The sequence below is a fragment of the Oryza sativa genome, chromosome 12 (assembly GCF_034140825.1).
Source record: "Oryza sativa Japonica Group chromosome 12, ASM3414082v1".
Lineage (NCBI taxonomy): Eukaryota > Viridiplantae > Streptophyta > Magnoliopsida > Poales > Poaceae > Oryza > Oryza sativa.
This window is the reverse complement of record NC_089046.1, coordinates 26,117,473-26,132,076: the sequence shown is the minus strand read 5'-3', so window position 1 is coordinate 26,132,076 and position 14,604 is coordinate 26,117,473. Positions and strand designations below refer to the sequence as shown.

General features: G+C 39.1%; 1 protein-coding gene across 2 annotated transcripts; it reads left to right on the top strand.

Annotated features, from left to right (window-relative positions):
- Positions 1–643: 643 nt before the first annotated feature.
- On the top strand, positions 644–14,089 carry LOC9270132 (ethylene-responsive transcription factor ERF023). Of its 2 annotated transcripts, XM_066306160.1 has the most exons (3): positions 644–1,114; positions 3,172–3,848; positions 13,892–14,089. In XM_066306160.1, the coding sequence occupies exons 1-2, from the start codon at positions 805–807 to the stop codon at positions 3,831–3,833; spliced, it is 972 nt and encodes a 323-aa protein (XP_066162257.1). In that variant the 5' UTR covers positions 644–804; the 3' UTR covers positions 3,834–3,848; positions 13,892–14,089. The 2 variants fall into 2 exon arrangements, with proteins under 2 accessions (XP_066162257.1, XP_015619473.1); XM_015763987.3 differs by lacking the exon at positions 13,892–14,089 and having other exon boundaries at positions 3,172–3,982.
- The last annotated feature ends 515 nt before the right edge of the window (positions 14,090–14,604 follow it).

Sequence of the window (14,604 nt, the reverse complement as noted above, 5' to 3'; positions counted from 1 at the left end):
AGCCCTGTACTGTAAATGGCTATAAATCTATAGCACACTTTTCATCTCAAGACTCTCCTCTCTCCTCTACATACTTCTTTCGTCCAAAAAAAACTCAAACTAGATGATGTGACTATTTCTAGTATAACAAATCTGAACAATTATCTGTCTAGATTTATTGTACTAAAAGAGATTGATCACATTTATCATAGGCTAAGTTTTTCCTTTTTTTCTAACGAAGGGAATACTATAGTAGCGCTACTATTAGGTAATGATACCTTCGTCTCAAAATATCACTATCTAAATGGGATCTGATGCATCTTAGGCCGAGTTTTGTTCCAAAATTTTTTTTCAAACTTCCAACTTTTCCATCACATCGAAACTTTTCTACACACGTAAACTTTCAACTTTTTCGTTACATCGTTGTAATTTCAACCAAACTTTTAATTTTGACATGAACTAAACACACCCTTAGTCGTCGTGTATATATATGATGTGATTTGATATTTTAGATAGATTTTAGAACAGAGAAAATAGGCTTACAACTTGCTACTCCACACACACCGTACGTGTCTCTATCACGTGTCCCTCTTGTGAATCTGCAGCTGTGACGGTGAAGCTTTGCCTTGCTTGCTTTGGTCCATTATTATTTATTGACATTGTCTCGTCTCTTCTTCACTTGAGTCGGCAGAGGCCAGACAGAGAGAGTGAGCTCTCTTGCTTTTTTCAGCTAGCTAGCTACCTCCACTGTTACTGTTGCTGCTGCTGCTGCTGCAACATCTCCATCCGGCATTGGAGAATCCAATCGATCCATTAATTCCAGCCATGTGTGGAGGAGGCCCCGACAATCACCACGCCATCACCGTCGCCGCCGACCTGCCGCCGCCGCCGCCGTCGGTGGTGGCGGTGGAGATGGCGCCGCCGCGCGGCCACCGCCCCGGGAAGGAGGTGGAGTACAATGAGGAGGAGGAGGACGACGACGACGAGTACGACGGCCGTGAGTTCGAGGAGGAGTTCCTCAGGTTCAGCATGATGGTGGATGAGGAAGACGACGACGGCGACGACGACGACGAGGTGGAGGTGGAGATCATCGCCGTCGTCTCGCCGCCGCACCGGCCTCTCGTCGGAGCTAGAGGTATAGCACTGATCCTCGTCTCCTCCATGCCATTTTATACATCGTTTGCTTGTGTGTTCACTTGCTGTTTTAATCACTTCTCTGATGCTTCAAATATATATTTTTTTTCTTGGTGGCGGCATCGATCCCAAATCGCCCAACTTCTTGCATATATTCTCTCCTTCTAGCAATCTTTAATTAGTTGATGCATGGGAATGGAATGGGTTTGCTTTTTTTAATTAGATTTGGAATCGATCTACAGTTCTACAGATTAGATTAAGTTGGGTAGGGTGTACTATAGCTTCTTCAGGTTGGGCATATGTACTTTGACATTTGACATTTCTTGCTACGATATAATGATCTTCACCTTCATATTTTATTGTTTTATTGAAGCTTGAAAGTTCCACTATAAAACAAAGCTAAAATATTGACTATTTTGAGATCGATTCCAAGCAACTAAATGAAATAATGTTACTACTTCCCGATGTGATATTTTTATTTTCACAAGAAATTACATAGATCGAGAGCTTGTGTGTTTATTGACCTCATGAGCTTAGCTCCATGTAAACTGCATGCATATCCAAGATCCCAAACCCTTTTATATAGAGAACTGACACTGTAACCATCCTCCCTATCTTTGAAAAAAATCAGCAAGTATTTCAGGTTGGGCATACTTTGACATTTCTAACTACGACCTCCACCTTCATATATATATATATCATGTTCCAGCTTGAAAGTTCCATTATAAATACAAAGTTAATATCATTTCCATTCTGAGATCCATTCCAACACACAACTAAATGAAACATTACTTCCCAATGTGGTGTTTTATTTTCACAAGAAACTATGCATATATATAGATCAAGAACTTGTATTCTTATTGATCTCATGAGCTAGCTCTATGAGTTACAAAGGATACACTATATATGTAAACTCATGCATATCCAATATCCCAAACCCTTTTATACAGCTAGCCATCCAAAGTCCAAACCGACATTGTAACTATCCTCTCCTTGATTATCTTTAAAAAATATAAAGAAAAAGAAAACACAAACCGACATGGTACCCGCTCTCTCTACCTTAAGAAAAGAAAAACAAATACTAAACGGCATTCTAGCTATACAACTAAAATTGTAGTATATAAAATATACTAGTACAACTCATAATATATAATCTGAGTTCAGCTACACACACTACTGCTAGTCAATTTTCCTTTTACTTCTAGCTACCGCAGTTAGTTTTCCTAATGCAGCTAGCTCACACAGTTTACCGACTTTAATCACCAGCCCATCGTTAGCTAGCCAAAATGCCAAATTCAACTTGAATTCTGAAATGACGTTTGTTCTATTGGTTATTATACACAGCTGATAATATGGATCACCGACAATTTTCATGATTAATTTCATCCTGCATGAGGCACACGTGCACATGCATGATCAATCTGGCATCGATCTTACTTAAGCTGAAACCTTGTCAATTTTCACTCCGTATAAAATAAATAGCTACTTCCTTCCTTTCATATTATAATTTCATATTATAAGATCAACTTTCTTGCATTGCGCATATTCATATATAGATGTCTAGATTTATTAACATATATATTAATGTAGATAATGCTAGAAAGTCTTATAATATGAAACAGAGAAAATAGTTAAGTGACGCATGAGGATATGAATTGCTCTCCATGAAATCAAGGATCGATTCGATCTTCTACTATTCAGATAGGTACAGAGTCACCTTGATCAATATGAATGAATTACTCTGTCAAAAAAAAAAACAGAAGATGATAAACTCAAGTAAAATGAGGATAATTAGTCTCATTAGTTACCATGCATCCATATTAGATTGTTTGCGAAATTAATTATTCAGTGTTCTCCATAACACAATCAATCGATGCATGTGTGTGTTGTATTCTGGAAAGAGATGGGATCAAAATGGTATTTCTCCAATTGGTTTCTGAATGAATTTTATTTGCATTGATGAACACATATCCACGCTTGTTTTCCCCCAAAATTCGTTCAGTATTTGTATTTGGATTTGAAATTTGTGCGAAATATAATCTTGCATGGAAAATGCAGGTACTACATCAGCTGTTGAATCTGTCACAAACCTTCAGGCAAGAACATCACCTCTCCCAAATCCGGTGGTGCCTCAGACCGGCACTAAAGCCAGCAAGCGCGGCGACAGCGGGGCAAAGGCGAAGCCGGCGGCGGCGAAGAAGAGGAGGAGCAAGCACGGGTTCCTGGGCGTCCACCAGCGCACGTATGGGCGATGGTCGGCCGAGATCCGGGACAATGTCATCAAGGGCTCCCGCTTCTGGATCGGCACCTTCGACACCGCGCTCGACGCCGCCCTCGCCTACGACGCCGTCTCCCGCAGGCTCTACGGCCTCAACGCCAAGACCAACTTCCCCGCTGCCGCCGGCGAAGACGACCTCCCTCCGCCGCCGCCGCCGGCGAAGCCCTGCAGCTCCACCAAGCGGCCAAAGAAATGCAACACCAGTGGCGATCTTGGCGCCGCCGCGGCGCCGCCGCAAGCCGTGGATACTCCGGCGGCGGCAGCAGCTGGCGTGGAGCTGACAAGCCTACTGTGCAGCGTGGCGGCGCAGGCGCAGGAGGTGAGCGACGGGTGGGAGTTCATCCAGGAGCTCCTCCTCCTCGGCGGCGGCGTTTCGCCGCTGGACTACCTCAACGGCCAGGAGCTCGCCGGCGCCGCCGTCGGCGATCTCTGGAGCTTCTGATCGACCAATGCAAAGGTACGTGTCATGTGTATGCAGATTACCACCTCGTTTTAAACGAGGTGGTAATTAGTGCCATGTGTAATAATTAAAACTTAATTATTTTTCAAGTTTGTAATAATTAAAACTTAATTAATCACACATTATTACCACCTCGTTTTGCGTGAAACACTCTTTAGGAGATTCAAACACCACCTTACTCTCAACGACCTGAATTAGTCCCTCTGTTGGTTAATATAGATTCCCATTTATATAAAAGTTTTCAAGCTTTGTAAACCTTTGCTAACAATTATCCTAATACAACAGTTATGCTTAGTGAGTTAGCCTGAGTTCGTTTCTTGCCGTTCCCAACTCTTATCCCTCGTTTTTCGCGTGCACGCTTTTCAAACTATTAAATGGTGTCTATTTTACATAAAAGTTCTAAAGGAAAGTTGTTTTAAAAAATTATATTAATCTATTTTTCGTTAATTAATCACCCTCTACTAAACTGCTCCGTTTTTCGTGCCGTTGGGGAGCGCTCCCAATCATTAGAAACAAACACAGCCTAAGGGCACCCACAATGGTTATCTATAAGCTATCTACAAGAGATCCATGTCAGCATATTTTCCTACTTGGAAGATATTAAATGAAGAGAGAGAGAGCAAAGCTATCTACTAGATTAGAGATAGTCTATAGAGAAAAACGAGGCAATGCATGAGAGAGCTATAGATACCTATGTAGACATACTATTGAGGTGATTTACTATTAATCTAGTCTATTGCTGAGATGTACATGTTTTATAGAGAGCACCCTACTTTACCATTGCGGGTGCTCTTAGTATGAGATATTAGTTAGTTAATTAGTGCCATGTGTATGCAGATTAGCTTCCAAGTTAAATTAAGTGTGTACGTGTACTGCCTCTGCTAGTTGCTAGCTAGTAGTATCTAGCTTTATGAGTGTATGATTCGTGGTTGGATCGATCATACTATGACTATCACCGGTGCTAGCGCCAAATATATGAATTATGAACCTTGCTTCTTGTATTATATAAATGCTTGTAGTATTATTAACTCATGTATGGGATGTCTTGTGAAGAATTTGATTGCTGGAGGCCTTCTTTGTTCTTCACTCAGGCAATGGCCGTCTGGCCGTTTACGTTGTGTATCGAAAAAATTGCTTTCTTCTAATGTACTAACGTGCAATCTATTTGCGCGCTCACGAGAAAAAGATTGTTGGAGGCCTATTTCAACTCGTCACGTCGGATATATAATTTTATCATGCTTGAAAAGATACCAAAAGGTATTATTACATTTTTAATATAAAACTTAGGTATCAAATAGTTACCCTAATCTGTTAGTCACTAGGTATATTAAGGTATCAAATAAAATTTAGGTATCTCGATGTACTTTCGTAATAACCGTAAAATTTCTCCGTCGCATATCATATATATATATATATATGGTCCCACTTGTCATACACACATTACATCTTGGAGTCCGTGCTACAGCTGGCTATAAATCTGTAGCTCGCTGCTCTTCTCTCTCTTTTTTTATTTTTTTAAAATATGTTTACAGCTGGCTTATAGCCTGCTATTGTACCTGCTCTTACAGTAGCTACAGCTATCCAGCAACAAGCAGCAGCTTCTTACAGCCATGTGTTTGTGCAGCCTAGAACCCTGTATAGCAAAGCTTAAAACCCAGCAGCAAAAGGACAGGCCCAGACCTGTGATGAAAACCTTTCGCTTTCCTCCAGAAAGCTCCCCTTTCCATATTATTGGAGTACGTACAGTCGCTTTCTCTGCGCATCTTCCTCTTTCGTTTATATATCTTGCCAAAGTAGTAGGTTCGTACTTTTCTTTCTTCGCAGCTACTGTTGCTTGGACCTTTTTGGATTCTTTTTAGTTAAATTTTTTGTTTGGTCAAGTTTATATAAAAAAATTTAACAACATCTGTAATACCAAATTAATTTAATTAATATATAATATAACATTAAATATATTTTTAGTATGTCTATTTGTGCTGGAAGTTTGCTATAACTTTTATAAATTTAATTAAATTTAAAATGTTTAACAAAAGAATCAAGATAAGTTATATACTATCTCCGTTTTTACTATATGACACCGTTGATTTTTTACAAATGTTTCACTATTTATCTTATTTAAATTTTGTGTACAAAATATAAAAAAGTTAAGTAAACCTTTGACAATAAATTAAATCATAATAAAATAAATAATAACTATATAAATTTATTTTTTTAATAAAACAAATTATATAACATATTTTAAATAGTCAATGTCATATATTAAAAACAAAGGGAGTAATGTATTGGCTGCCCAGCTTTTGGATAGACGACTCTTCCTACCCAAGTACTATACAGTGCATCTTGGTAGTTTAAAGATTTGATCCCTCCATCAAGAAAAGACTGTCTCGTTTGAATCTTCCAGAGATGAAGATTAAAAGTGGACACGCAAAAACGAGGAAGCTATTAACACATGATTAGTTGAGTTTTAATTATTATAAACTTAAAAAAAATATATTTGATATTTTAAAGCAACTTACATATAGAAAATTTTCACACAAAGCTTGGTGTTACATAGTTTGAAAAGCGTGTTAACGGAAAATGAGGTAAAATCTTATGTTGTTGTTTCTACTCAGTCCATCCTAGAACAACTTCATCTTCTACATTCGGTTTTCAAAGCATGGTGGTAGAAAACAAAATAATCCTTGTTTACAGATAAATAAGGGTTAATAAGGGGTCTCCTCGTTTTGCGGACCAAGGGTGTACTCCCTCCGTCAAAAAAAGGTAAACCCTATGTTTCCGTGTCCAACTTGACTGTTCGTCTTATATGAAATTTTTTATAATTCGTATTTTGATTGTTGTTAGATGCATAAACATGATTAATATTTTATGCATGACTTGTCTTTTTAATTTTTTCATAATTTTTTTAAATAAGACGGACAGTCAAAGTTGGGCACAGAAATCAGGGTTTGTCTTTTTTTTTTTGGGACGGAGGGAGTATAAGAAATCGAAAGTAATAAACTTATTTATTTTAGATAGGTAATTGAGGCTAAAATTAAATTTGTTTTGGGATACTCTCTGTCTTTATCTAAAACAGTGTTCTTTTAGTTCGTCTTATCTATTCTTGGTCCATAAATCAAGATATTTTATCTTGTTATTATATATGCCGCCCTACATTTTACCTCTTACTCCATAATAATACTACTTTTGCATAGATGAGAGAAACATTAGTATTTTGCCCTCACCATTAATTTAATAGCCATAAGGGTATCCTTAATGTATAGTACTCCCTCCATTTACTTTTGATAGCCATATTTCATCTTGGCACACAGATTAAGTATAAGTAATTCTACTTATCATTCATTTAAAAATGTTACTAGTCATACCTCGTAAACAAACGATTCATTAATATTTACATTTTTTAATGCTCATGTAGCCAATCATGTGTGGAAGAATGGAGAGTCACGCATTAAATCCGAGAAAGTCATTAAGATGATAGGTTGTTGGATTGAAATATGCCTATTAAAAATAATTTTTTTAGATTTGAAAATATGACTATCAAAATTAGATGGAGAGTATTACCGAACTACTCCGTATTAGTGGCTCAGCTGCAGATGGTATTAGTTTTTGATGGATTCCACAATATAAGTGCGTGAGACTGGTGGTGAATATATGATATAATGTGGGTCCCGCTTGAAAAAGAAAAAAACAAAGTGGATCGCTTTCTCTTGTGGCCTTCTTTCCTCCTGTGCTTGAGGGCCATATGATAGTGTCCTAAGAAAGGTCTTTTTTAAAGATGAGGAAAAATAGATTAACCAGGCAAAGCGGTAGCTGAGTCCGTATAATATGGATTTATATATATAGCTGAAAAGTTAATACTCCCTCCATCTACTTTTGATAGTCATGTTTCGTTTTGGCACACAGACGAAGGATAAGTAATTCTACTTATCATCCATTTAAACATGCTACTAGTCAATCCTCGTAAACAAGCGATTCATTAATATTTACATTTCTCAATGCCCATGTAGCCAATTATTTATGGAAGAATGGAGAGTCATGCATTAAATCCGAGAAAATCATGAAGATGATAGGTTGTTGGATTGAGATATGACTATCAAAAAATAAATTTTTCAGATTTAGAAATATGACTATAAAAAATAGATGGAAGGAGTACAGTACTATTCCTGTCGGCATGAAGTTGTCTAGTAGTAGTTGTGATCGATTGATCACTGACGGTTATGCGCTGTGAGTGGCCCACAGTGTGTGAGGGCAATAATGCAAAGCAAACACACGTTAGCTTATATATATATATATATCCAGCCACGGGACGGGCTCCATCGCGTACAGTGTACGATGTGTACGTTGTGTCTGATTTGGGTGCCGAAACATTTTCCGAATCAGGATAAAATTTCAAAACTACCGTACTCTCTTTTCTTTAATCCCTAAATTGATAGGGAACATTATTGTAGCTATAGCTAGCCTGCGGCGGAGTCTAAGGCACTGTTTGGGACACTAATTAGAAGTATTAACTGTGGACTAATGATATAAAACCCATTTTATAACTCTCGACTAATTCACGAGACGAATCTATTGAGCCTAATTAATCCATGATTAGCCTATGTGATGCTACAGTAAACATGTGCTAATTATGGATTAATTAGGATTAAAAAATTTGCCTCGCGAATTAGCTCTCATTTATACAATTAGTTTATAAGTAGTCTATGTTTAATACTCTAAATTAGTGTTCAAACATCCGATGTGGCAGGGACTAAAATTTAGTCCGTAAATCCAAACACCACCTAAGACAATGAACCGACGTGTGTTAACATTCATAGGATCCCTCTCGCTTGTTCGTTCTATGACTTGCGCCTCCCCCGCAACGGCGCGTCTCTAGATATATTGCTATGGGTTACACATAATATGCTGAAGGTGAAGCAGCGTGATTTGAATTGGTGCCAACATCATGATGCTCGTCGCTTGCCGTCGTCGCTACCGGTGGCCTTGACCTTAACATTACATGATCTGATGAACTACATGCTTGGGCATCACCACGTGAGCCTTGCTCATTAGCACCCTCGCTCGTGCGCTGCCACCGGAGCCGGAGGCGCCGCCTACACTGCTACCCTTCCGTCCCATATTAGGTGGTGTTTGGATCCATAAGTCATAGGGACTTATTTCAGTTCTAAGACTAATCACTTTAGTCTATGGCTGTTTGGTTATAGGGACTAAAAGGAACTAAAGTTCATTAAATGCGCTGCACAATGACCATGTTACCCTTAAAACCATGTAAAGAGAAATGCACCATGCCCATGCATAAGGGCAGCAGGTGGAAAAGAGCTACTTTAGTCCCAATAAGCTCCTCCCTTAGGACTTATGGACTAAAGCACTTTAGTCCTTTTTTAGTCCCTTCTGTTTGGGACTCTACAGACTTAAAGGGACTTAAAGTGGAGGGACTTCTTTTTTAGACCCTCAAAGAAACAGGGCCTTAATCTATTTTCATTACAAAAAAAATAGAATTGGTGCGAGTTGTTGACATGTTTGCCCTCTAACTTCACAAATCTTTTTTTTTTGAAAAAAAAAGAAAAGTTGCGAGATCCTAGCACACCACTACTCCTTTTTACAAGTAGTATAGATTGCTTTATTTTCCATTTATTTAACCCACCAAATCTGGGCTTACTCAACAGCCATTCAATCAATATAGGGAAAACTGAAGCTTCTTTCGAAAAAAAGTAATTAAAACAAAATCACAAACTCTAGAAAAAAGAGCGGAATCATAATACAGCTAATACATATGGACAAGGACAATGTAAATATCCCACTTAGAAAGCACAAACATGTATGTCGCTAAAACTCTCAGGGCAGCCATAATGTGCCATGAAAATGAGCCATAAGACAGGTTGCACAAGTGGCCAACTTGCACAAGTGGCGCATGTTGTTGATGCAAACGGGTACAACCTAGAACAACATAAACATATAGCAAGTAATATCACTGTACGACGACATATCCACGGAGGAATCACCCTAGCTTTTTGCTACTGATCCCCTCCCTGATTGTTGTGAAGATTCTTGCATATAGGTCGACTGTGACACCAACAGAGATAGCCAATCCATCGCACTCAACGTCGGATTCGTGTCCCTCTTTCCTAATTGTATTATTGATTGATTTCCTTAATTAAACCATTCATATAGTTAGGCCCCTTAGTCTCCTAGCAAAAATATAGGTAATTTAGAGGATTGTAATTATATATTGTGACAAAATATCAGGTGAAAACAATTAGATAAGTTAGAACTTATGAAAATCAGGCTTGAAAGTTTTTTTAAGTTTATGCAAAAGAACAAATCTGAAGTTCATTCGGTTTCACGCAAATTGTAAGGGGACATTACTAGCCTAATTTTTTTTCTTCCAAAGAAGTTGAGTTCCAACTTGAGATTTGGTGGTAATATAGTTTATGCCTATAATTGTTCTTTGTTAAATTTCAAAAATATTTAGTTCCGGTTTTCATGGATATTTACATATGATCGTCAATTTAATCGTTGGTAGTAGGAAGGTACATACAGGAGAAATCTATACGAAGGTATATGAAACAAAGAATTAAACTCCATCCTTTCTTTTAAAATTTCTACAGAATGGACAATAGTTCTATTTAGATTTTACAGGAAAGTCAACAAGAACTCTAACCTTCTAAAGAAAATTATTTGAATCTATCTCACTGATCCAGTTCATGCATTTTTTATGTGACCGACTCAAACGACTATTCCTATTTTTTTCATGTGTTCTTTAATACTCTGTTTTGCACCGGCATTTTAGTAAAAATCATTTTCTTACTATTCATCGATTTTTTTCCAATCATTTGTTTTAATGAACCCTTAATTTGAATCCTCTGCTTAATTTTGACTCTGAAAGGTTAATATATGTCATCTGCTTAATAATGTGTTCTTGGCATTATAGTGTCATATAATGCACCAGTTCTGAACTATGACGATTAAAACAGTGAATTCCACCATGCCTGCTGCGATAAACAGAAGGACGATAAAGAGACGAAAAACTTTTAGTTTTCCACGCACATGCATATATCTCGAACTACTAAATTTGTCTCGAACTACTAAATTTGTGTGTTTTTAAAAATTAATGTCTATAAAAAGTTGCTTTAAAAAAATCATATTAACTTACTTTTAAGTTTTAAATAATTAACGCTGAATTAGTAATGTGCTAACTACTCACCTCGTTTTGCTTATCATTATCGAAAGCAAATCGATCATCTTTCACACGTTAAAGTTTGAGAGCGAAGTAGCGCAGGTCCATGGAGTGATCATATAGATGATCGTCCACCATATAAAGATCATGTTATGAAATTGATGGGATTGGCAGCAAAAGGTTGGGCACGCCTCCTTTGCCCTCTCCACGACGCTCCATTTCAACCGACAAGGCCTTAACCAATTCCATGTATTTATTGTACCGATGATAATTGATAATCTAATCCTCTCGCTCATTCTCTCTCTCTCGCTCTCGCTTTAATATCAACACATAATCAGCACTGCTCGCGAAAGAGAAGAGGAAAAAGAAGGAAATCAATTGCAAGGGTACAATGCCTACCTTCGCTATGATCTTGGATGCCGTTCCCGCCCTCCCTCGTTGGCATCGCGCTCGCCGTCTCCACCACCTTCTTCGCTGATCGGTCAGGCTGTGTTGGGGCTACCGTGACGGAGCGAGGATTCGGATAGGTGGCCACCACCACCAACCCCGCCATTCGTGTGGTACGTCCCCAATGTTGGATTGGCCACCGCTCTGCTGGCTCCCACTCTACTGGTCCCCCCTCGCCAGAAGTTGTGGCACCCCGCCGTGTCCAAGTCCAAGATGTACAATAATGTACCATCCATGGATGGACAGCGCTGGTGTTGCCAGGAAGTGTCCCTTGCTTGCAGTCTGTGCAGATGGTGTCTCCACCGGCTCCTGGAGGCGCCACAACGCCGTCACCAACATCGCAACCACCTCCGTTGGATCTCATGGAGACAAGGAGAGGTTGCTCGCCCACTCTCATGCTGCCAAGTTTTGGCGGGGTCAGAACCCCTAGCCATGCGCACAAGGGAGCTGCTGTTCTTCATGTCACCGTCATGGCAGAGTCGTCGCCGCACGACACCCTGGCCTCATTGCCACCTTCCATGTCGTTCCCCACGGTTCACGAATGTCGTGCGCACCCAGTTGGCCTCCGACTCCAATGAGGAGTGGGAGTCATCGGCGTAGATCTATCCTGCCAACTGCCGACGGAGGAAGGAAGGAGGAACGACGGCGGCAGCGGTGGTGGAAAGGCAGTGGATGTGACGGTGGCGACGACTGTGCAATAACCGCAGGGTGGTTAGGGTTTACCTAACCGTAACCCCTCTCTCCCCCCACCCTTTCGGCTTATCCAGGCTGGTGGCGCCACTGAGCCGAACTGCACGCATCCATAGCCCAGGCCCAGGACGCCACCAACCTATTTTGGCCCGACGCCACACGCCCCCTCCTCGTCAGGCCACGTCCCCCGCACCCACATGGGCCGATCGCTAATACGGTGGTGAACCGAATTATTGGATTTTGGCCCACCACCACATATGTTACTGTACAGAACATGTGTTTGTTAAAATACCATGCTTTACTAAAATTACTGATTGTAATAATATGCCTTTTGCATATTGTTTAAAGACGCGCTACTACGTTAATCCGAGCTCAGAGTTCGGACTAGCAAGTCTCCTATTTATAAAATAAATTTTCAAAATGAATCAAAAAGTAAAAAGTCCTGTTGATCCCCTGCTACAGTCACTGTGTCAGAACCAACATTCTGTGACACATTTGGACATGCGTTACAGGAGAACGATATAGCAACGTACGCAATGGTTGCGGTTCGTTGTAACTACAGACAATCGTTACAATAGGATTATATATTTGTTAACAGTGAAAATTGGTAAGCCCCGAAGTTATCATCGGCCCAGAATCATTATTGGCTTCAGAGTCCTGTAATCGGTCGATGGGAATTATCAAATCACCAATAGTCTAATTCTTGTTATATCCGGTTAAGGAAATTAATCTACTAAACGAAGTTTATCCAGAAGAGACCGAGCTCAAGGAGGATACAGCATGACAATTTATCTATTAATTAGGAATAGTTTGTTAGTTTTCTTTTTTTCTTTAGGAAAGTGTGTTCAGTATCCAATAAGGATTTTATGTTTTCCTTTTATTTTTAGGAAAGTTTCTTTCTTGTCCAGCAAAGATTAGTATAAATACAACTTCGGCACATCGCCACCGTTTTACTTTTCTACCTTTTCAACAAGTTCATGCTCCAACGAGGAGTAAGATTTGTTATGATTGTTTGCATTCGTGGGGCTAGGGCTTCGACGCTCTGATCTTGTCAATGTAAACACCTATCTATCATATATCTTAGTTAAGCTAGCTTGGTAGTTCGATTTACTTGTATCTACTGAGATTCGCTTTAGGGTTTATACCGGTATCGGCGAAATCGCTTTACCAGATTAGATTAGCTAAGGTATCTACCACCCTGAAAATCAGTCAAAAGCTTGATTATCGAGATATTACGTTTCTTTTCATACTTAGTGTTGCATCAGTTAAGTTTGATCTACTAAGTCGTACTTAGAACCATAATCTCTAGCTTGCTTCTTGATTGCCAATAAAGTTCATCGGGGTTTCAGCCGATGAGTTATCTGGATGTTGCATCGGCTTACAAGGGTTGTATACAAGTTGGTTTTAGCCGATCGCAACAAAGGTTTTACTGTTCATCTAATCTTGTGGATTTTATGACATCGGACCTCCAGCCGATGTATGCTTTCAAACTATCGGATAAATGCTTATCTATCATATCATAATTAGCCGATTTGTTTCTACTGGATTATATTGTTATATTATTATCAGCCGATTGTCTTTATATTATTTATCTACTCAAGTATGAGACTTTGCATTAGACATATAGCCGATTGCTCAAATCCAATCGGCATCAGCTAGTATCGGCATCAGCTGGAATTACTCCATCGGCTTGTTAGCTGATTGCCTCATTAATATGCTATTATCTTGTCAGTTGCAGGATCAAACTGAGTGGCACACCTGCATCCCATCAACCTTTGGACCTGCACTGGAGCTAAGCAAATCTCCCAGGTTATTGTATTCGTCGACTTAGTTCGCGCCAACACAGTTCCGGCACTATCGGCCGAGCGCAGATTTTTTGTCAAAAATATTGTAACACACATATATGTCTTACTAGTGCCTATTGTAACATAATATTGTGATACACGGACAAAACAATAAATTTCATTTTAAACAATATAGTAGTGGAGCAACTTTGTTAGAGGTTTATTTAAAGTAATCATTAATATTACATGTAGTCATAATTATATTTGGTTTATAGGAATAAAATTAAAGTAGATCTTAAAAAAAACTTATATTACAAATAGATCTTAAAAAAGCTTCTTCCATGAATGATCCTTTTCGCGGCACCTATGTCATTAATACCATTGTTCATCATGACGGAACGTGTCAATGGCATTGACACTCCCCCTAGTCTCCTCGTAGAAGCTAAGTCACTTATATAAAAGGGTCGGTACCAATGTTATTTGTAGCGAGGACCTATTTGTAAAAAAAAAAAATCAAAAAATGATATATTTGTGATAAAAAAATTTACAAATAGGTCATGTTTGATTCTTTTACAAATAAGTCCTCGACGTCTATGTCATTGGTGACAATCCTCTTCACATAAGTAACTTAGCTTTTGCAAGGAGGCTAGGGTGATGACTT

Excerpts from the sequence above, each read along its gene's own strand:
- LOC9270132 (XM_066306160.1), top strand. The coding sequence starts at position 805 with ATGTGTGGAGGAGGCCCCGACAATCACCACGCCATCACCGTCGCCGCC. Across the intron at positions 1,115-3,171 it reads GCCTCTCGTCGGAGCTAGAG|GTACTACATCAGCTGTTGAA; the intron begins GTATAGCACTGA and ends TGGAAAATGCAG.